At 47.6% G+C, this 22,453-nt stretch overlaps 2 protein-coding genes across 18 annotated transcripts in view; one reads left to right on the plus strand and one right to left on the minus strand.

Moving 5' to 3' along the window:
• The window catches only part of KANSL1 (KAT8 regulatory NSL complex subunit 1), a 215,256-nt gene extending 203,174 nt beyond the window's left edge, over positions 1–12,082 (plus strand). For 4 of the 7 annotated variants that reach the window (XM_017549282.2, XM_017549283.2, XM_037745983.1 and 1 more), the window contains 8 exons: positions 2,150–2,332; positions 2,819–3,007; positions 3,346–3,494; positions 7,824–7,948; positions 8,648–8,705; positions 8,892–9,004; positions 9,759–10,011; positions 10,347–12,082. In XM_017549282.2, the coding sequence (XP_017404771.1) occupies positions 2,150–2,332; positions 2,819–3,007; positions 3,346–3,494; positions 7,824–7,948; positions 8,648–8,705; positions 8,892–9,004; positions 9,759–10,011; positions 10,347–10,574 (1,298 nt within the window). In that variant the 3' untranslated portion in view covers positions 10,575–12,082. The remainder of the gene's footprint in view (positions 1–2,149; positions 2,333–2,818; positions 3,008–3,345; positions 3,495–7,823; positions 7,949–8,647; positions 8,706–8,891; positions 9,005–9,758; positions 10,012–10,346) is intronic. The other 3 variants (XM_017549285.2, XM_037745984.1, XM_037745985.1) reach the window with 3 other exon arrangements.
• A 1,592-nt stretch (positions 12,083–13,674) lies between these two features.
• Positions 13,675–22,453, minus strand: part of MAPT (microtubule associated protein tau) — a 130,404-nt gene continuing 121,625 nt past the window's right edge. For all 11 annotated transcript variants that reach the window (XM_017549298.2, XM_017549297.2, XM_017549292.2 and 8 more), the window contains one exon: positions 13,675–17,968. In XM_017549298.2, coding sequence (XP_017404787.1) covers positions 17,753–17,968 — 216 coding nt within the window. In that variant the 3' untranslated portion in view covers positions 13,675–17,752. The remainder of the gene's footprint in view (positions 17,969–22,453) is intronic.

The following is a 22,453-nucleotide window of genomic DNA, read 5'->3' on the forward strand; positions in this document are numbered from 1 at the left end:
AAAAAAAAAAAAAAAAAAAGAACAGCCGAAAGCATATGCCAGGAGTAAGTTACTGTGAGGCGGGAGCTGTTTAGAGGTTTTTGACCCAGAATTAAAGGGCAGAAGGAGTAGTGATAGGACCTGGGCATTTGTCTGGGTATTAAATTTGGACTCATTTTGGAATAGCTAGGTGAGATTTTCCTTTCCTGTCCTCTCACCCCACCGGTGCCTTCTTCCTTCAAGTAGTGGTGTTTCATTCTATTCTGAAGCAGTGGAGAGGGACTCTGGCTGGAACTTTTGAGCATGCCCCAGGTGGTAACTGATTAGCAGGAGGAACTGGGAAGTGAGGAAAAATGTGCTGGCCTTTAGATTTAAATATTCCTGGAAAGCTTTGAAGAAGCCTGAAAATAGATTCACACCTGTATCCATGGTGGTGAACTGTCAGAATATTGAAAACATAAAAAGAAAAATATAAAAATTGTATCACCAGAGGTTCTAGTCAGAGTAATAGGCAAGAAGTAAAAAGGAATACAGATTGGAACTGGGCTTGGTGGCTCACGGCTGTAATCCCAACACTTTGGGAGACTGAGGTGGGCAGATCACAAGGTCAGGAGTTTGAGACCAGCCCAGCCAACATGGTAAAACCCCATCTCTACTAAAAATACAAAAATTAGCCAGTCATGGTGGTGGGTGTCTGTAATCCCAGCTACTCGGGAGGTTGAGACAGGAGACTCGCTTGAACCTGGGGGCAGAGGTTGCAGTGAGCTGAGACCACACCATTGCACTCTAGCCTGGGTGACAAGGGGAAGACTCCATCTCAAAAAAAAATAAATAAAACAGATGAGAAAGTAGACGATTTACTTAAGTCTGTAGAAAATCCTACTGAATAAACAAGAGAAAGCTATAACGAAGTAATTTCACAGGCTACAAGGTCATTATATAGCAATTTATTGTATTTCTGTGTACTAATAATGAAGAACTGGAAATGGAAATTTTAAAAGGTATTATCTTTCCATCTGAGACTTCGTCAGCCTGGCTTTCACTGTCCATATTTCTATCAGTATTTGGTCAAAACCATTTAACAAATCTCTTAAAGTTCCAAACTTTTCTTCATCTTCCTCTCTTATTCTGAGCCCTGCAGACTCTTCCAGTTTCTGCCCATCAGAAAATATTCATTCTTAGGAATAAACTTAACAAAGATTTAAGACCTGTATGTCGAAAATTACTAAACACTGCCAAGAGAAAATCAAGACAAACCTAAATGAAAGAGAGAGACCATATCAGTAGATTGAAAGATTCAGTATTGATGGCAGAACAGACAGAAGTTCTAAGTTGATCTATATAGAGTCAGTGTAATACCACAAGTTTTGTTGTTGTTTTTTGCAAAAGCTTAAAAGTTGAAAACCAGACCACCACCAAGTAAGAAAGAAAATGATTCCCTCTTAGACAACACTGGATATTAGAATACATGGAAGAATAGCTTTAAATGTTTAAGAGGAAAATGGTTTAAATCTAGAAATTCCTTTCCTAAAGGAATTACTCAAGGATACATTCTTGGGAAAAATCTAAGAAAATGGAAAGATAAGAAACAACATAAAAAATAATTCAGTTCAAAAGATGTTGATTTGTGATATTGAACATTAGCCAGCTAAAAATCCCCAATAGTCTCATGATGGGAATTGGCCGGGCGGCAGCAGAAGGAAGGAGAATGGTAGTAGTTCTTATTTGGAGAGAGGCTGTAGTACTTAGTACAGTGCCTGATAAGATAGACAGTGAATATTGTTGAATTGCATCCTGATTAACTCTATATTGATAGAAGTAGGCTTAAATATGCTTTTAAATCTCTAGAATAGAAACAGGATGTTAATTTTCAAACCAATAAAGTCAACAGACAAGGATACAAGAACAAAAACTCCCATCAACCAAAACAAAAAGGTGTTTTGTTTTGTTTCTTTGCCCTTGGGACTTGAAAGTAAAAAGCACAGGTGACCTGCTTGCAAATAGAAAAATGACCTTCAGTAATGTTCACATAAACAGATCTTCCATATGATAGCACTTCCCTGCCAAGTGTCAGGCCACTGGGCAAATTAAAGAAGGGTGGGGTGTAGACCTTGAACACTAGAGAGGCCAGGTATTTGGACTAACCTGTAGCATTTTATGTTTCTTGCAGATGTTCCCACAAGCCTGCATTTCCAGAGCATGCTGAAATCTCAGTGGCAGAACAAGCCTTTTGACAAAATCAAACCTCCCAAAAAGTTATCGCTTAAGCACAGATCACCCATGCCGAGCAGTCTGCCAGATCCAGCTCGTAAGGACAGGCACAAATTGGTCAGCTCCTTCCTAACAACAGCCAGTAAGTGTCAGGGAGCCAGGAACTTCCCCAGAGTGTCAGTGATTTTTCATTCCTTTTATATTCTCAAATGTGTAGTTTGCATGCATGTTGGGGTTGGGAGAGGCAGTTGACTGATACAAACTCAGCTCACAGTGACTGCTGCTGCTTGTATTGGATGCTCTCAGATGGACTTTGGGAGCTGTTGTAGACACCATGGATCTTGGGGCAAAACCCAAAATGCTCAGTGAACACCCAGCAATGGGATGGCGTTGGGTTCATGTACGTGCAGGCTGTCTTCTGTATCCTGGTGTCATGTTTCTCTGGTTCTGGGCTCCTTGTGCCTATCCTAGCCATTGTGCTATTTACTAGAAATTTCAGTCCTGAAGGACTGTCCTGCTGCCCTGGGTATATAGCATTGGCCTAGAGAGAAACCAAGAACTTGAAACTCAAATAAGAAAATATTTGAGAGAACATATTTCACAGCTCTTTTTCTGTTCCCCTCTTCAGAGCTGTCCCATCACCAAACCCGGCCTGACAGGACCCACAGGCAGCACTTAGACGATATGGGGGCCGTGCCCATGGTGGAGCGAGTGACAGCGCCAAAAGCAGAGCGCTTGCTCAACCCACCGCCACCCGTGCATGACCCAAACCACAGCAAAATGAGATTGCGAGACCATTCATCTGAGAGAAGTGAAGGTAGGGCCAGGCCCGTGGCACCTCTACCTGCAACTGCACCTGCTCAGGGCTTTCTGGGGCAGCCTAGGCTTCTCTTAATTGCCCCCAGCTTTGTCCTTCACTTTCTAGGAAGGCAGAGTAGAGGGACGCTACTGCTTCTAAATGCAGGTCGCTTCTTAACTGCTACAGCAACTTCTGCCTTGCCCTACTTCCCACAACTAGTGTGCTTCACCTTTTTATCCTCTAGGCGTAGAAAACATTTTTTACCTTTAGTGTGCATTGCTGCCATTCCAAGCTTGTGTTAGAAGTAACGTTGGTTAAGATAACCATGTATTTCTCTTTTCTGTTGACATGTGCAGTGTTGAAGCATCACACAGACATGAGCAGTTCGAGCTACTTGGCAGCCACCCACCATCCTCCACACAGCCCCTTGGTGCGACAGCTCTCCACCTCCTCAGACTCCCCTGCACCCGCTAGCTCTAGCTCACAGGTTACAGCCAGCACATCGGTAAGTACCTGTGTGGGGTTGGCCGGACACCCCCTCTGCAGGTCACAGCTCACTCAAGTGGCTCCAGAGGACAGCGTAGAGGGTGGGTTATAAAGACCAGGGCATTTATGGGAACTCAGCTCATCATTGTGTATGTGTGTATGTACCATTTTAAAGTCAAAGTCATGGTACTTGACCTCCTGTTGTTTTTCTTGAGTTGTTTTTCACAGTAGAGATGGATTTATGCTGAGCCATCCATAGAAAGCTTGATTCAGGGACAAACTCTTAAGGTGACCTGTGACTATTCGAGATCTGTTGGACTAAGTTTCACACAGGACTGAACAATTTCATGGCCCTAACCCTGTTGGCCCAAGAAGTAAACATGAGAGGAGGGGTAGAGGGGAGATTCCCATGGGCATTGGAAGCAGTGTTTGACTTCCTTGGTTTTACTCTCCGGGTGAGTGGAGGTGGAGTACTGAGAATAAACATTGGGCATGAGGGTACCAGAAGAGAAGGGAAGGGAGAAGGCAGAGTCTGTGCTTTTTAGGTACACAGAGCAGGTAGATCCAACAGGCCCCATGGCAGGACACTTGGCATACATACACCATATTTTACAGTACCACACTTCATCTGGAAGCAGTTTGCACAGCTATTCCAGATACATTTCCTTTAATTTCATTCTAATATTTTAATTCCTCAAGTATGCCCTCTTGCACATATATACCTGTAGCTGCTATGTACCTACTGTAAGATTGTTTTGTATAATAATTATTATAATGGTAATGGTGATAGTAAAACTCCACAACTGTAATGTTTATTGAACACTTACTACATGCCAGTGCTCAGTGATTTACATGTGTTACATGTTATAATGCCTTTTGAGAAGTAGGTTGGTACTGTGGATTTCATTTTTATGCATGAGAACTGTCAAGGCAGCTTGTGAGGGTTATAATTATGATTCAAACTCAGGCAGTCTGACTGCAGAGCCAGCTCTCTTACCATTACACTACACAGGCTAAGCCTGGGTGAGTATTGCAGAGGCAACCTAGGAAGTTCCTTCAGAGCCTAGATCAGGAAACTTCTAAGCTCACAAAATGTACTCACTAGGCTCCTGTGATCAGGTAGGAATTTGCATTGTTCACTCTTTGCTCTTACAAATCAATCTTTTCCAAATGGTCTCTTTGCTCTTCCTCCTCCTCTACCTCCTTCACCCACAAATTTTATCTAAATATGTGTGTGGCATTCTTTACATATTCAGTTATCCAGCAGCAAAGGGTTTCAGATAACCAAAGTTATATAAAAGAGAGTCTAGACTAATCCTGATAGAAAATCTGAACTCATAGATTCAGGACTTGGTGAGTACTTAAGTGTATTTTTGTGTCTGGAGAATTATAACAGCCCTGGATCACTTGAAATTTTTACTTACTATTTATTGAGTAAAAATCTTATGTGTAGCACTGTGCTAACCCCTGAGGCTCTCAAAGACTCTGGATTTAATTTAAAAGAAAGAAGATAGGCCAGGCACAGTGGCGCACACCTGTAATCCCAGCACTTTGGGAGGCCGAGGTGGGTGGATCATTTGAAGTCAGGAGATTGAGACCAGCCTGGCCAATATGGTGAAACCCCGTCCCTACTAAAAACACAGAAATTGCTGGGCATGGTGGCATGTGCCTGTAGTCCCAGCCATTCAGGAGGCTGAGGCAATGGAATCACTTGAATCCAGGAAGCAGAGGCCAGTGAGTGGAGAACATGCCATTGCACTCTAGCCTGGGCGTTGCAGCGAGACTCCGTCTCAAAAAAAAAAAAAGAAAGAAAGAAAGAAGATAGGCCAGATAAAACAGGCTCTCAGTATCTGTGGTGGAGATTGGTTCTAGGACCTCCCATAGATAGCAAAAATCTATAGTTGCTCAACATCCCTAATATAAAATGGGATAGTATTTGCATATAACCTATGCACATGCTTTAAGTCCCATGTACTTTAAATCATCTCCAGATTACTGACAATACCTAATACAGTGTATGTGCTATATAAATAGTTGCTATGCTGTTAATTGTTCAGGGACTAATGACAAGAAAAATCTGTACATGTTCAGTACAGACAAAATTTTTTCCCCCAAATATTTTCAATCCATAATTGGTTGAACCAATGGATACAGAGGGCCAGCTGTCCTTAAAATCAAGTAAAGAAGCCAGAGGACACTGGAGAAACGGTAGAGAAGGAGAGGGAGTGTTTGTGTCAGTGCTTCCCACAAGCCTGTAGCTGCATTAGAATCCCCTCAGTAGTTTTAAAAAAATAAAACCAATCAAACAAACACTTCTAAAGATCTGATTTGTTGCTGGGTGTGAGAGTGCATGCATATAGCCCCAGCTACTCAGGAAGATCTCTTCAGCCCAGGAGTTTGAGTCCAACCTGGGCAACGTAGTGAGACCTCATCTATTAAACAAACAAACAGAATATTTTGATTTTATAAAAGAGGGTGGGAGTCCTAGAACCCCCCTGCCTTTTTTTTTTTTTTAATACTCCTAATCTTGCTTCTGATACACAAGCAAGCTTGGAAACCAGTTTTATTCTTATCACCTGCTCTCTACCTCAGGCTCTAAATAGGAGGAGAGTAGTTGATTTAGACCAAATGAGTAGCTGACAGAATGGGGGGCAGTGGGTGTCTAGGGTGTCTAGGTGGAGATTAAAATACAGAGCCCATTGAACCATCCCACAACTTGCTCTAGTCTCTCTTTCTTGAAGGTACTAACAACAAGCCCAAGAAGATTCAGGGAAAGTATATACCTGTTTGTGCCAGCAGTTTCACATTTATTGTTGAGCAATAAATGGGAAGGCTATCTCTCTTAAGGCTTTCTTAAGATGCAGTTCTTATAGTGGGATGTATAATTTCAGCAGAACTGTGGCAGTGGCAGTGGCAGAGGCCTTTGAGTATGAGATCACTAATCCTCAGCTGCAGAACTCAAGTCAGCCAAGATTCCCAAAAGTCTGTTCAACCGTTTTAGTTAAGTAAATTTCTAAGGTCATTGACAGTCATCTGATTTGATGGAGAAAGAAATTGAATTGGTCATCCGCAGTTATAAATGACAGTGGCTGAAACTCTGGCCCAGGAAGCACTGACTTTTAACATTCTCTGAGAATGTCCTAAGATGATAAGGATGAATAAATGGTACCTCACCCTTCAGGAACAGAGGATAGAGTGGTTAGTTGTAGGGGACTCCATCCTCCACTAACCCCTTCCCTGTGGGCTATCCACACTTGGTGGTTTAGGTGTAAATGCAGCCTCTTAGGGGTTTTTCAGCTGTTTGTTGCCATGGGAACGTGTTTGTTATCCCACTGTTTCCCTCTGGCCTCTCACAGCTCAGTTGCTGTGACTTAAAGCAGGATCACCAATAACCAGGCATCTGGGTTGTTGGGTTGAAGCTGAGTACTGACCATAGCAGCTGCTCCCACTTAGGAGTCAGACTCCGACAGGATAGGGTATTAGCTACCTGGGCAGCAGCAGTTAGTAGACTTTTTCTTCCATCTAAGAGACTAAGCCGTTTACTTCAGTGGTCTCCCAACTACTGTAGATGTCTACCTCTCCCTCTGATATTGGATCCTTGGAAGTCTTATTTTTCTAAGAGTTTGGTCTTCTCAACTTCCTATAGAAGCAAATTTCCTTTCTCCAGGAATGTGAGGTATAGTCAGGTTCTCCTCTTCAGTTTCCCTCCATCTTCTTTGATACAGCTAGAAAGCTCTCAACTCTTTCCCCAAGAATAATTCCAAAGAGGGGAAATCACATAAAGACTCAGCAGATGGTGGGTACACACTTAGCTGAAGAGTTCAGATATTCGGGAAGGAGGTGCATTCATGACAACCAAGGTTAGATGATTTATTGAGATGGGCCTATCCTTTGGGCATCTTTCAGGATAAGATTTCAAGCACTGCTTTTAGGGGAGGGCCACTATGAGTCTGAGTCATAAATGGGGATAAAGGAGGGAAACGAGGATTTTAAAAAGAGAGGGGGTTAATAGAGGTGTATATGGAGTAGGAACCCCAACAGTTAAGATCCCAGGTGCCCACCCCTATGAAATTTAACCAGTCTCTTTACACATGAGTCCATGAAGGAAGAGGGTGACCAGTGGGACTTATGAATGGGAATAACTCCTCACAACTTCCTAGTATTTCTCTGTGAGGTTTTTGCTGTTGTAATCTGACTCCTAGGTGGGAGCAGCTGCTGTGGTCACTACTCAGCTTTAACCCAGGGACCCAGATGCCTTGTTACTGGCGATCCTGCTTTAAGTCTTGGATGAATAATTTGATGTCTATAAAACTGTGCCTCCCTTTTAAACTTAACTTTTATCTTACAGCAGCAGCCAGTAAGGAGGAGAAGGGGAGAGAGCTCATTTGATATTAACAACATTGTCATCCCAATGTCTGTTGCTGCAACAACCCGCGTAGAGAAACTGCAATACAAGGAAATCCTTACTCCCAGGTAGAAGCTCGGAATAGTTGGCTCCTCTCCCCATTCTTCCTGCTATTGCCTTTTCCCTCTTCTCTTTTGACCAAGCTTTGAGCCCTAGTCTTTGGTTCTTTCTTCTCATTAAAAGAAATTCTTTATCTGATAAGAGCAAAATTATTTCTGTATATAGTTCTCTCTCATTCCATTATAGGTATACACCAAACGAACTAGCAGTCACAACCTGGTAGACCGCTGACTTACTGGTCTAGAGACAGGTTTTTTTGTCAACACATACAGTACGTTTTAAAATACCGAATTTGTTGTCAACATCAAAGCAGGATTTCACATAAAACTGTGTTTCCAGCTTTTATTGCCAAACAGAAAATGAGGCAGCCCTGGTTATGATGCATTTCCAGATGGGAGCAATCAGCTGGTCCTGGACAGTGGTGGTCCCCTTTAAACAGGTTTCTTTTCTTGAGTTTGTCACAGTGTCTCAGCCTCAGCCCACCCCAGGCCGCTTCTCTGACTTCTGGCCTTCACAGGCATTTGAGTAGGTGGCCAATTTCACAGGCCTTGAGGGGTAAGGAGATGGAGCTGTGGTAGGGCAGAGCCTGCCCAACAGAGAGCAGTGTCACGCAGGTGCAGGATTCTCATCCTTGCATGGACACTTTGACCCTGCCCTGAGTTGCAGCCTGCTTGCTATCTCATGATTGTCCGTTCTTGATTTTGCAGCTGGCGGGAGGTTGATCTTCAGTCTCTGAAGGGGAGTCCTGATGAGGAGAATGAGGAGGTAATGGCATGGTCCTTCTCTTAGAAGAACACACGAGTGCACACACCCTAGATGGCCTCAAGACCTTTGGGTGTCAAGTGCAAGCTCCTTGTATTCCTGTCATGACTGGGAAGAGCCTAGAATGGGGTGGGACTGGTTCTTAACTCTAGGAGAAAAGAGGGGATTGATAAAGCTTCTCTGTTGCAGATTGAGGACCTGTCCGACGCAGCCTTCGCCGCCCTACATGCCAAATGTGAGGAGATGGAGAGGGCACGGTGGCTGTGGACCACGAGTGTGCCCCCCCAGCGGCGAGGCAGCAGGTGATGGGGCAGGCATGGGTCCCCAGGGCCTGTGGAGAGAGGGTAGACAGGGAGTGCGGACCCTACCTGAGTCTGGAATTGCTGCTCTCTCTAAGTTGGTCATCATATTCGTCTACTGGCAGTGGGAAAGTGCTCAGAAGTTCCTTGGTGTTTGTTGGAACTAGTGGAGGTATAAGGAGCTAAGTGCTAGATCCTTGCTGAGGAGTCACTGTTCAATTCTGATAAATTCCCGTGATCTGTGCCAGTTGGGGGGTCATGGTAATTCAACCAGGGGAGCTTGGAAGGGCCCACTATAAGTTAACCTTCCTTTGGACAGTGCACAGTGGCTTTGTGATGCCACTTAAAGGAACTTCTCTCCTTATGTCCATCACTACCCAATCTCCATTTATTGTTAACAGTGGCAGAAACCCTCGGGATTCTCAAGTAGAAAGTTTTAGTGGCTCTTATTTTTACTTTTTTTTCTTTGACTACAGTTTTCAAAGTCCGCTAATCTCCCTGATCTCCTGAATTCAGTAGGCAGTTTGATAGGGACTCACCCTGGCATTGTTCAGCCATGGTTTTTTCTTGGAATGGTAGATGTTTTATACCTACCCCTCCAGAGAGTAGTGGGAAGAATGGGAATTGCTGGATCCTAAGGAAAATCTGTTAGTCTTCGTTCACATCAGCCCCTCCAGTGGGGATGCTTTTTTCATGTCCTCTACCCCCATAAACAAATATTTCCCAGGCACTCAGATTTGCATTCCTTGGTGTATAGGTCCTACAGGTCATCAGACGGCCGGACAACCCCTCAGCTGGGCAGTGCCAACCCCTCCACCCCCCAGCCTGCCTCCCCTGATGTCAGCAGTAGCCACTCTTTGTCGGAATACGTCCATGGCCAGTCCCCTAGGAGCCCCATTAGCCCGGAACTGCACTCTGCACCCCTCACGCCTATGGCTCGGGACACTCCAAGACACTTGGCCAGCGAGGATACCCGTTGTTCCACGCCAGAGCTGGGGCTGGATGAACAGGTAAGGGACACAGCCTTTGTGTGGGGTTGGTGTGGTTAGGGATGGAACCAGGAAGGGCAGCACCTGCTGAAAAGGGATCTATATCATAAGCCATCTCCTCCTCCCTTTTGAAGGGGCAAGGGTCTGCACTTAAATTGACCTCCTCAGCATCCAGTGGAACTGTACTGATCATTGTTAAAAAGGTTCTCACCCTATGAGGGGTGTTCCCAGACTATCTGGGGCACTCTAGATAGACTGGTCCTAGGCTCCAGGCCACAAGGTTTATGGCAGGGCCTTGGAGCAGGAAGCAGGCTGGCTGCAACTGGGTCCTCACAGAGCAACTTGTCTGCCTACAGTCTGTCCAGCCCTGGGAACGGCGGACCTTCCCCCTGGCGCACAGTCCCCAGGCGGAGTGTGAGGACCAGCTGGATGCACAGGAGCGAGCAGCCCGCTGTACTCGGCGCACCTCAGGCAGCAAGACTGGCCGGGAGACTGAGGCGGCACCCACCTCGCCTCCCACCGTCCCCCTCAAGAGTCGGCATCTGGCAGTAGCAGCCACAGCTCAGCGCCCGACTCACAGATGAGCGGGAGACAAGAATCTAAGCAGACTCACTAACTATTGGCATTAAAGCTTCAGAAATCTCTGCGTTTGATATTCAAACATCATATGCCGGAAATTTTCACAGTTTTTAGTGAACTTAAGGAACTTAGATCCTACTTTGGTATTTTTTTTTTCTTGTTTTAATTTTTGTTTTTTTGTTTCCATGTTTTCTTGTCACACACCTGAGCACTTCCTCCCATTGGCAAACCAGAAGTTCAGGATGAGACCCTGCTGGCCTGGTCCTGGCACATCCTCTGCACTGTTGAATCACTGGACTTACTGATCTTAGATGACCACCCCCTCCTTCGCACCTGTGGGCAGGGCAGACCAGCTTGGCGGGCAGAGCGCTCCAGTTGAGCATGGCCTTCTTGAGCTAGGGTGGGATGGGGCAGGGTGCTCTGGGCTCTTACCTCTCCCCTCCCACCTGTGGCTTGGCTCAGCTGTGGCCCTCCTGGCTGGGTCCCCCTTGGTTTTTCGTGCTGGAGCACCCCCACCAGCTCTCATCAAGTGCTCAGCCAGCAGAGCAGCTTTCCCTAGACCTATTTTTGTTTCCTCTGCATTTGGTCTTCTCTGTTTTGACTCCTAAACTGCAGTAACCTGGCTGTGGCTGCTCAGGTTCCCCTCATCCTGCCCCTTGGTCCCCTTCCCTGTCTGCTCCCCCATGCCACATACACACCCACAACCTGTCCTTCCAGTCGGAATGTCTTTACCATCTGTCCTGATCTTTAAAGGTAGGGCTAGGACTACTTAACCTCTAGTCTCACTCCCCCGCAGACGGGGGGTTGTGGGAAGTGAGCAGCCATCTCCCTGTGTGATTTTTTTTTCTGATTGACGTTGCCATGTTTCCTTCACACCCAGATCCCTGTCGGTGTTGATTCCACTCAGTCTTTTCATGCTCCCCTTGCCTGTGGAACATTGTCTGGTCCTAGCTGTGGTTCCCATTGTCCCCTCTTCACCCTTCTCTGTTAACCTTGTGCCTGTCTCCTGTATGATCACATCACCAAAAAGGGGGAGGGGGAAGAAGACTTTTTTTTTTTTTTTTGGCCATTTTGTAATCGTATAAAAATAGTAGACAACTGCTTAATGGTTGGGGTTTTTTCACAATTTTCAACATTAGTGATTTTTTTTTTCTGTTTGCAAGTTAAAGGGTTTGTCATTGTTTCTTTAAAAAAAAAAATACAATAATGCACCATATCCCTATGCATAAAGTGCTTCTTCTATTTATAAGGTTGAAAATTCTGAATAACCCTTTTAGCATTGAAAAAAAGAAAAAGAAAAAAAAAACCTTGTATTTTGTAAATATTTTCTTTTCCTGCTTTGGAGCTGTGTAATGGCAGCGAAACATGTAGCTGTCTTTGTTCTATAGAAATGCTTTTCTTCCGAGAAGCTGATCTTTGTTAATGTCTTGATTCTGTTCGCAAAGCACAGACTAGTGCTTAAAAAAAAAAAAGAAGGAAAAATTGAAAAAAATAATAAAAAAAAGTTACAGAATATTGTGTACCAGGCCTTTCTGGGCTTACTGAACTGGGTGTGCATGGTAGCATTGGCAGCTTTGGAGCTGGCTCTCTGGCGCCATTCTTTGGAGTACTCTGACTTGCTTTATACCTTGGAAAATCTCCATTCTGTCTTGTGGGAACACTGCAGGTTCATCTCATGGCCACCAGAGAGAGGATGATGATGGCTTTTAACTGAGGGGAAGGGGTGCCAGGTGGAGAGGCGATCTGCAACTGATTATCTCCATTTTCTTTTTGTTGCGTGAAAGCGGTTAATCCACTGTCTCTTAATGTTCCTTCTAGTGCGGTCAGCCATCTAACATTTTGTATCTATTCTAAATTACTCTTTAAAGGAGATTTTACTTCTCACCTTTAAATTTTTTGAGGTTTGGTGGGGGTCGGTGAGATACATAATTTGCATAGTGCCTGGATTGGTTCTTGCCTGCTGAGATTATAGCATCTTTCGTCTGAGGAGGCTATGTGCTTGATTCTCTTTTTTGAGGTGGGGTTTTGTTCAGTTGCCCAGGCTTGAGTGCAGTGGCACAATCTTGGCCCACTGCAGCCTGGATCTCTTGGGCTATGAGATCCTCCCACCTCAGCTTCCCTAGTAGTTAAGACTATAGACATGTACCACCATGCCCAGCTAATTTTTTTTTTTTTTTTTTGTAGAGACTGTGTCTCACTGTGTAGCCTAGGCTGGTAGGTGCTTTTCTTTGTACAAGATGAATAAGTGGGCACGGCTGGTTCTCTACTCTCTCAGCATGGCAGTCAAGCTGAAACAGTCGTCAGTGAGGCTCTCTCGTGGCTCTGAAAGTCATGCTTTCTAAGATAGCATTTCTCTTTTGCTGGCCTGTTGCTGCCTCTGTAGTTGCAGTTTAAAATCTGCTCTACCTAAGCATCTGCCTGCAGTGGCAGACACATCAGGAAGAGCAAGAAAAGTAATATTTTGAAACTGAGACGCTTAAGGATTCAATGTCATGACCTTGGCATAGTTACTAAGGAATAATATGATGGATTACTGTTTTTTTTTCTTTGTAGCATTGTTAGGAAGATGCTATCTGGTATCCCTATCTATCTTAGTTTAGTAGAAATATTCTTCAGTCTATAATAAGGCACCAAAGGAAAGAAGAAGGCAGCTCTGTAAACCTAACAAACAGGAATCTAAGCCATTTATTTAGCTAATTAATTGGCTTGGTGTTCTGCTCCAGCCTCAGGCCTCCGGACTAAATTTTCAGGGACGAAAGCTGTCACATCCTCATCCCCAACCAACCTTGTCAGGTTTGCATAAACTGGCACAGGTCTTGCAAACTGAGTGCAGCATTGTGAGGTCAGCCACAAGGCACTGTATTACCCTGTGAATTGGACTAGGATGGTTTGCCAGCACCACAAGAGAGAATCAACTGCAAATGAACAAGTCTGAGAACTCCCACCTTCAGCACTCCAAAGAGAGCTGTTAATCCTCATGTCCAGCTTTTAATACTGTCATTTCCTGTTGTGAGCTAAATTCTCTAAGGGTGGGTAGGAAAGAACTTTTAAAAAACACATTCTATATCACTTTCTTGTCCTTGGAGTCCACAAATGGAGACCTTATTTAATCAGAGTAATAACTTTATTTCCAAATTCACTTTTACAGCAACAGTGTAAATCATTTGTTAAAACACAATACACTATATGGACATTCACAGACAGGAAGCTAAGCTAAGATGATTTTCTGTCCCTCCCCCCACCCTCAAAATTACCAAAGAAATCATGGGACTTGCAAGTGCCAGAAATTGTCCTGCTCAACACTGCAAACTTTTATGGGGCTAAGTCTATTAGGAGGTGAGACTCTAGGCCAGTGCCCAGGGTAACCCTTTTCAAAGCTGAAGATGATAAATCAGAAGCCTTGTGAAGCCACAGGTCTGTAGATGGGACACGCTGGTGATCACCTCTGCCCTCGCCCCGACCTCATGGCTTTGCTTGGAGAACTAAGATGAGGAGGGTGAAGTGAGTGATCTCAGCTGCCAGAAGCACAGGCTGTGTGTCTGGAGCCAGTGTGAGAGTTGGCACAGACGTGCCAATGGCTTAGAGGGAAGGATGCTATGGTCTTAAGGAGGTATGGTTGTGGGCTTAGGACCCCCAAAAGAGGGCAGCAGGCCAAAGCAACCAGATGTCCATATTCCTACACAAGCCTTTCTGCCTGCACTTTGCTGGAGAGGGAATGGGGAACTAGCCAGCTGTCTGGGAAAGCCTGTTGGTGGAAAAGAGAAGCCCCAAGGACCTCTAACCCCATGGCAGCTCCCTCCCTCTGGAAAATGTGGTTGAAATCATGAAAAGGGTTACGAGGCAGTATAAGTGCTGCACCCCAAGATCTCCCTTTGCCCATGTTAACTATCTTACACATTCCTCCCCCCTCCCCCCATAGCACAACAAGCAATAGCAAACAGGATACAGTCTCACCATTAAAGTCAATTTAAATGGAACTATTGATAATTGAGTTGACAGCTTGAAGGAGCCAGGCATACAGTATATCCTATCTAGCCCACCCAAGGACGCTGGCTCTGCAGGTGGGGGAAATGAGGGGAGGAGAGGAGTGCCCAGCCCTGGGGGGGATTGTCCTCATTTAAGGTCACAAGCCAGCGTGCCTTTGCAATTTATCTGCCAGCACTGACCACAGTAAACCATGATCTTTAGGCTGGCCCCAACAGCCTGCCCCACAAGGAGAAGATTCCAGAGCCCTCCATATAAGGCCCACGGTGCTTAAGAGCAGGGCATAAGAACTTCAGGGCGACGAACTGAGGTACAGGAAGAAATGCAGCCAAAACTGTTGGCAGTATTGAAGGGGGCATGTCTCTACCCACCACCAGATCTCTACCCCACAATTCCTTTTCAGATCCCTTCGCTTATGAGAATTGTTGGGACTCAGCAAACTGCAGGGAGACTCCTGGTGGAGAGTTCTGGGCCCAGAGACGACTTTGCAAGGAAAGCTCTGGCTGCACATGAAGCTGCCAGCCTTCAGGGAGGCCCTGGACTCCTGAGTCCCTCAGAGTTACCTTTAACTGTATCCAAACCAGAAGTGGCAGAATTGGGCCCGAGGCTGCTGAGTTTCTTCAGGCAGCAATTTTCTGCAAAGGCGGCTTCCCTTTTTTTGTGGGCACAGATGGAGTTTGTGCAAGGTCAGCGGGCTGAGGGTGCTCTGGTCCAGGCTTTGGGAACAGTGTCTCCTGACTTGTCATCCTTCCTCGGGCCGGCAGCTCAGGCCTCTGGAGCAGATCCAGGACAATTCATCCCAATCCTTGCTGTGGCCGCAGGGCCCTTGGTGGGAGGCTGGGCTGCCCCTCTGAGGGCAAGCTTGGAGAGGAACCCAGTCTGAGGGGTGGACTGAGGCTCACGGAGCTTCTGGGGGCTACAGATCCCCCCATCTGGCACTGGCTTCCTTTTTCTTGTGATGCAGGAGGTGGGACTTCAGGCTGTGACCAGAGAGAACCATCTTCATGCTGCAAGCCAGGCCAGCCACGAGACCTCTCTGCCCTGACACAGAGCAGTGAGGGGGAGTCAGGAGGGGGACACCATTGCTTCTGTCCTAATCCTGTGCTTCAGGCCTTCACAGCTGAAGGGCCTCCTTCGATGCTAGAATCTGGTCTCTTGGGTCGCAGATGCTGATGAAAGCCTTACAAAACTTGGGAGGCCCCAGCAGGGTGGAGCCACACTGGCCGCCTGGAGCTGAGTCCCAGCATGAGGGTGAGAGACACCTTGTGAGGGTGGGTTAGAAACCTCTTTACAAGCATTTCAAGATACATGCGTCCTTTTTTTTTTTTTTTCTTTTCACTATCATAGTCACTCTGGGTGAATCCAAGCATAAACAGACAAATCCAACTACAACGCAACAGAGTACAGAGGGGGAGGGCAGGGCAACATCTATGTATATGTTCAGCTGCTCCAGCAGAACAGACAGCATGGCTTCCAGCTGGGACTGGGGGGGTGAAAGAACCATTTCCAAGGGGGCGTGTTCCCCTTTTGGGGGTGTGGAGGGCTGATTCTATGCATGTGAAGCTGAGCAGTGGCTGGGCTGTCTGGGAGCCTGGCAGCTACAAGCTGGGGTAGAAGCGGGAGACAGCGGGACTGTGGGTCTGCCCTGGGTGCCTTGCCCGCCTGTCCTAGTGCCATCACTGACAACCAGGACACCTAGCCTCCTGCTGCCAACTCAGCACAGGAAGGGGCCAGGCCTTCTGGGGGCAAAGGGCTCTCTCCACGTCAACAAGGCAGAAACATCTAGGGTCATAGCTGAGCAGTGCCCTGGCTCACATCTGTGGCGGGAGGAGGAGGCAGGGAACGGAATCAGGTCATGAGATTCGTGGTGAGGGACACACCAGTTGGATGACTGGCATTGAGAGTGAGAGGCTGGGCTCCCGCTCTTGTGCCTGGACTTTGCCTTCCCTTAATTTTGCCCTCAGTATGGAGTAGGTACCTCCCGCAGCCAGCCAGGGTCATTACTGATAAGTGGGTGGTGAGGCTGGGAATTCAGGACATGGTGACATGATGCGGGGTACAGGCAGTGACTGGGCTCTCACGGCAGACAGTGGCACGGCGGGGCAGACAGGTGATGGCAGTGGCCATGGGAAGGACAGGAGGCTCGGGACCCACTTCCCAGACCCCTGTACACTCCAGAGATGCCGGTGGCCCAGGCTTGGAAACGGGTGGACGTCTCCCAAGAGGCACAAGTCCTTAACAAAGAGAACTGGTTAGCCCTAAAGTCCCAGGTCTGTGAGGTGGCCAAAATCGTGGCTGCAGTTCCAACCTTCAGAACTCAATAAAACAGGGTTTTGTGGAGCAGAGAGAAGTCCCTCAGCTCAGGCCCCCCCCACCCTGCAGAGAGGGAGGAAGAGGCCAGCGCCCTCAGATGTCAAGGTCAGTCTTCTCCAAGGAAATCATCCATGGGGCACCACCCTCCCGCCGACCTGCCTTCTCCTCTTGCCCGCTGTCCCTTCTCCCACAGGCTGCCCAGCAGGGGGTGGCACACCGGCCCGTAGCAGGCGCCAGCCACAAAGGACAGGCACCGCTCGGTTTGAGATGCCGCAGGCAGCGGAGGCCTTGGCCCTCCCATCAGCACGGAGGGGATCAGCGTCTCCTCTCCACCACGTGGCTTCCTCTCCCCTCTGCCCAGCCCCTGCCTCGGCCTCCCACCCCACCCCCATCACACTCACACAAGGCTGACATCATCTGCCTGTGGCTCCACAAACACACCAAGTTTCATATCCTTTGTTGCTGCCGCCGCCTCTGTGACACCCCCTGGATTGGGCCAGAGGTGGTGGTCACCCCCAGTCCCTTGAAATCCCCCAGAAGCAGCTTTCAGAGCCTCTCCTTCTCCCTCTTCTACACAGAGGGGGGAAAAAAATCAAAAGGAATTGCCCTAGGAAATGTTGGGTGTGGCCATGTTTTTGAGTGTTTTTTAAAAAATATTAGCCCACCCATCAATTTGGAAAGATGAAATTTGCTCTTATTCCCATCACTGATTTTGAAGTCCCGAGCCAAAGCCGAGCAACAAAAGCAGGTTAAGTGATTAATCGATTAACCGAACTGCAAGGAGCAGCTGGGGGCAGAGGGTGGGGGCCGGGTCATTATTCTTTTTTTTTCCACACTCTCTCACTCTCTCTCCTCTCCACGATTACTGACCGCCCTGGGGGCCTGATCACAAACCCTGCTTAGCCAGGGAGGCGGACACCTCGTCGGCTAGCGTGGCGAGCTGGGGCGAGTCTACCATGTCAATGCTGCCGGTGGAGGAGACGTTGCTGAGGTGCCGTGGAGACGTGTCCCCAGACACCACCGGAGACTTGTACACGATTTCTGCCCCGTGGTCTGTCTTGGCTTTGGCGTTCTCACGGAAGGTCAGCTTGTGGGTTTCAATCTGCAAGGAGAAGAGGGAGGGTGGGTGAGAGAAAGTGCCAGGGAGACAAGCCCTGCCAACTGTCCCCCAGGCTGGAGTATAGTGGCTCAATCTCACCTCACTGCAGCGTCAGCCTCCTGGGCTCAGGTGATTCTCCCACCTCAGCCTCCCGAGTAGCTAGGATTACAGGCATGCACCACCACACCCAGGTAATTTTTTGTATTTTTAATAGAGATGGTGTTTCACTATGTTGCCCAGGCTGGTCTCTCAAACCCCTGGACTCAAATAATCCACCTGACTCGGTCTCCCAGAGTGCTGGCATTACAGGTGTGAGCCACCACACCTAACCAGGAGCTGTTTTTAGTGTCTTCCAAATGGTAATACCTGTGCCCACTCCTCCCCTGACCTGCCTCCCAGGCACTCAGATGCCCTCCCCAGAGACAGTGATCATTTTCAGTTCCTTGTGGATCCTCCAGAGATATTTCATATATAAACACATGTGTGAGTACATATATACACAGGCTGCTTAGTATTCCATCCCCGTGGATGTACCAAAAGGCATCTACTCTGTGGCTGGACGTTTAGGCTGCTCTTGCCTTTACTGATTACAGGCAATGGTGTGTATGAACAACAGGGACAAATAACCCTGTATGAACATGTCACACACGTGTAAGTGGGTCCTAGAAGTGGAGCTGTTAGGTCAAAAGGCATGCACATTTTGAGACATATTGCCAGACCGCAAAGGAAAATGTGGAAGGAGAAGCTGGAGAAGATCAAGGATGTCTCCCAGAGCCACTGATGCCCAGACACAAGCCACACACATTCCTCCTGTTTGCCAGTGACTGATGAGTTTCAAGGTGGCAGCAACTGTGGGCAGTGCTGGCGGGCAGTGCTGGCAGGCGGGCCACAAAACATGACGTGACAAAGGCCTGTTTGTGGGTGGGTGGGTGTATGATTTAGGATGGGGATTGTCTAATGACTTTATCTACTTGGAGATGGGGATCTCACGATATTGCCCAGGCTGGCCTCAAGCAATCTTCCCACCTTAACCTCCTGAGCAGCTGGGACTACAGGTTCATGCCACCGTGCCTGGCCGAAGCCCTTTTGAAAGTAGAGAAACATGACATAGCCAGGAGTCCAAAACAATACCAGGAAACTCAGAAGCAGAAAGCATTCGCTGGAGAAGTGAGTAGTGCCTAATAATACCTGATAACCCTGAAGTGGCCAACAATGTCATTCTCTCCCTTCTTTGAGCATCTGGTAAAACTAAAACCATGTGTGCAATGTCTACCCACACTCACACACACATTGCCATTTTCATATAATTTTTTTTTTTTCTTTTTTTTTTTTTTTTTGAGACGGAGTTTCGCTCTTGTTACCCAGGCTGGAGTGCAATGGCGCGATCTCGGCTCACCGCAACCTCCGCCTCCCAGGTTCAAGCAATTCTCCTGCCTCAGCCTCCTGAGTAGCTGGGATTACAGGCACGCGCCACCATGCCCAGCTAATTTTTTTGTAGTTTTAGTAGAGACGGGGTTTCACCATGTTGACCAGGGTGGTCTCGATCTCTTGACCTCGTGATCCACCCGCCTCGGCCTCCCAAAGTGCTGGGATTACAGGCGTGAGCCACCGCGCCCGGCCATTTTCATATAATTTTAGGAATCCACGGATGTGGGGTGAAGGCGTCCTAATGCAGGGGGCTTGAACGGGCATAGAGAAAACCAGGCTCCCATTTAAGCTAGATGCATATTTTGTTCATTTCAGGTCACTACTTGGAAATAAGAATTTTTCTCTATTACTGTTTTTTTTGTTTTTGAGACAAAGTTTCACTCGTCACCCAGGCTGGAGTACAATGGTGTGATCTTGGCTCACTGCAACCTCTGCCTCCTGGGATCAAGCGATTCTCCTGCCTCAGCCTCTTGAGTAGCTGGGATTACAGGCATGCATCACCACGCCCTGCTAATGTTCACATTTTCAGTAGAGACGGGGTTCTGTTGCATTGGCCAGGCTGGTCTCAAACTCCTGATTTCAATTGATCCACTCACCTTGGCCTCCAAAAGTGCTGGGGTTACAGGTATGAGCCACTGTGCCTGGCTTGTTACTGTATTTTCTTGGAAGACTATTTAATACAGGCTTTAATATTTGTGTTAATGTTTTCTGAAGTGTTTTTATTATTTTTTTATTTTATTTTTTTTTTTGAGACGGAGTTTCGCTTTTGTTACCCAGGCTGGAGTGCAATGGCGCGATCTCGGCTCACCGCAACCTCCGTCTCCTGGGTTCAGGCAATTCTCCTGCCTCAGCCTCCTGAGTAGCTGGGATTACAGGCACGTGCCACCATGCCCAGCTAATGTTTTGTATTTTTAGTAGAGACAGGGTTTCACCATGTTGACCAGGATGGTCTCGATCTCTTGACCTCGTGATCCACCCGCCTTGGCCTCCCAAAGTGCTGGGATTACAGGCGTGAGCCACCGCACCCGGCCTCTGAAGTGTTTTTAAAGAAAAAAGTGACATTCCTTGGAATGTCCAAAAATCCCCCAAACTGAAAAGAACCCAGGAGGCTGGTGGTGTGCCCCACCGTTAGCAATTTTGCTCCGCACACTAGGAAAATAGGGACCAACACTGCAGGGATCCCTGGGACCAGGATGGTGTTTTCTGAGTAGGGGGCAGGACCCTGCCCATCCTTCCTGAGCCATCACATGGATGAGTTAGAAGGAACCAAGAAGCTGAGACTCAACGTGGCTCTGACTCAGGTTCTTAGAGGACTGCAACACACCAGGAACCTTCCAGAACACTGTCTTTTTTGGGTCTCATAGCCACCCCGGGACATAGGTACAGCATTTCCACTCCATTTTGCTGAAGGAGAAACAGGCTGAGGGAAGATTTGTGGTTCTTGACTCTCCAAGCAGAGTCAAGCCCAGAGCTTTTCCTAACACAAAGAAGCTTCCAGAGACTGCCGGGGTCCTCCCTTCACCCAGGGAATCACCAATGCCCAGGCCCTATCCAGACCCACTCAGTCTCACTGAGGTATCTTTAAAGTGCCCTGAAGCTAGGAGATCCTGCCTTAGACCAGGGGAGGCCTGGGTGGTGGAAAAGCAGAGAACCTTACTGCTTCCCTAGATAACTGGGCCCAGCCCTCATCCCTTGAGGTGGGAAGCCTCCTGGTCCATCTTTGTGTCTCATTTTGCATAGCAAGCCAGGCGCTGAAAAGTATCCCTGTGTCCTGTGTTGGCAGAGGCATGACCTGAGAGCTTGCGGCCAGCTACGGGCCAGTGCCCTCTCCTGCCTCGGGGCCTGTCTGGAGGTGAGGTCTGCCCCAGGCCACAGTTTGCAGCATCTGCTGGAAGGCTGTATCAGCAAACGCTTCTCACAAAACTACATTGTTACATATTTATCATAAACACAAAATGGGAGTGCCCATCTGTTCAGAACCAGATGCAGTGGCAAGAAGGCAAGAAGGGAGGGTGGGGACTGGCCAGGGCAGGGGGCTCAGCTGCAACTCCAGTGGCCTGGTGGAAAGATGGCCTGGCTGCCACTTCCACCCAACTGGGCCACCTTGAGAAGCATACTTCCTCACGCCGAGTTGGGTTTCAGATCCTACACCCTTTCTGGGACAACCTTGCTATGTTTTGGCTGCGCCCCCACCCAAATCTCATCTTGAATTGTAGTTCCCATAGTTCCTACATGTTGTGGGTGGGACCCAGTGGGAGATAATTGAATCATGGGGGTGGGTCTTTCCTGTGCTATTGTCGTGACAGTAAGTCCCCCGAGATCTGATGGTTTTATAAAGGGAGTTCCCCGCACAAGTTCCCTTCTCTTGACTGCCGCCACATGAGACATGCCTCTCACCTTCCCCCACAATTGTGAGGCCTCCCCAGCCACGTGGAACTGTGAGTCCATCAGAACCCTTTTGTAAATTGCCCAGTGTTGGATGTGTCTTCATCAGCTGCGTGAAAACGGACTAATAGAATCCCTTTTCCCTCTACCAATTCCCAGTCAGCTGCTGGGAAATCCTGAAGGTTAGAAGAAAGTGAGCCACTCCCAGCACTTCAGGCTGGGTATAGGCAGGAAACCCCAGAGGGTGCTTGGGCCGCACTTCTGCAGAGGAGAAGCAGCAGCTACCAGACCACATGCTGTGCCAGGCCCAGACAGAGCTCGCCCAGCGCCACACACACCTTCACCACACGTGGACACCCACAGCAAGACCTGGAGACAGGAAACTGCTGGGGACCCCAAGGCCCAGCAGCCTGGTATGGACACTTCCACGACAGAAAGGCAGAGCCTTTGCTGAACTCAGGATTTCGGCATCATGGTTTTGCTCTAAGTGCCTAGTAACCCATTTAGAAAATTAGGTTATGTTCCCATGACTTGTTCGTGGCACACCAAAGCTGACTGGGGATGTCCACTTCCTTTTTTAGTTGCCTGCAAACATCAGGGCCTAGGACAGTGGGTTGTTTTTTTTGTTGTTGTTTTTTTTTTTTTTTTTTTTTTTTTTTTTTTTTTTTTTTTTTT

The sequence above is a fragment of the Cebus imitator genome, unplaced genomic scaffold (assembly GCF_001604975.1).
Source record: "Cebus imitator isolate Cc_AM_T3 unplaced genomic scaffold, Cebus_imitator-1.0 Scaffold217, whole genome shotgun sequence".
Taxonomy (NCBI): domain Eukaryota; kingdom Metazoa; phylum Chordata; class Mammalia; order Primates; family Cebidae; genus Cebus; species Cebus imitator.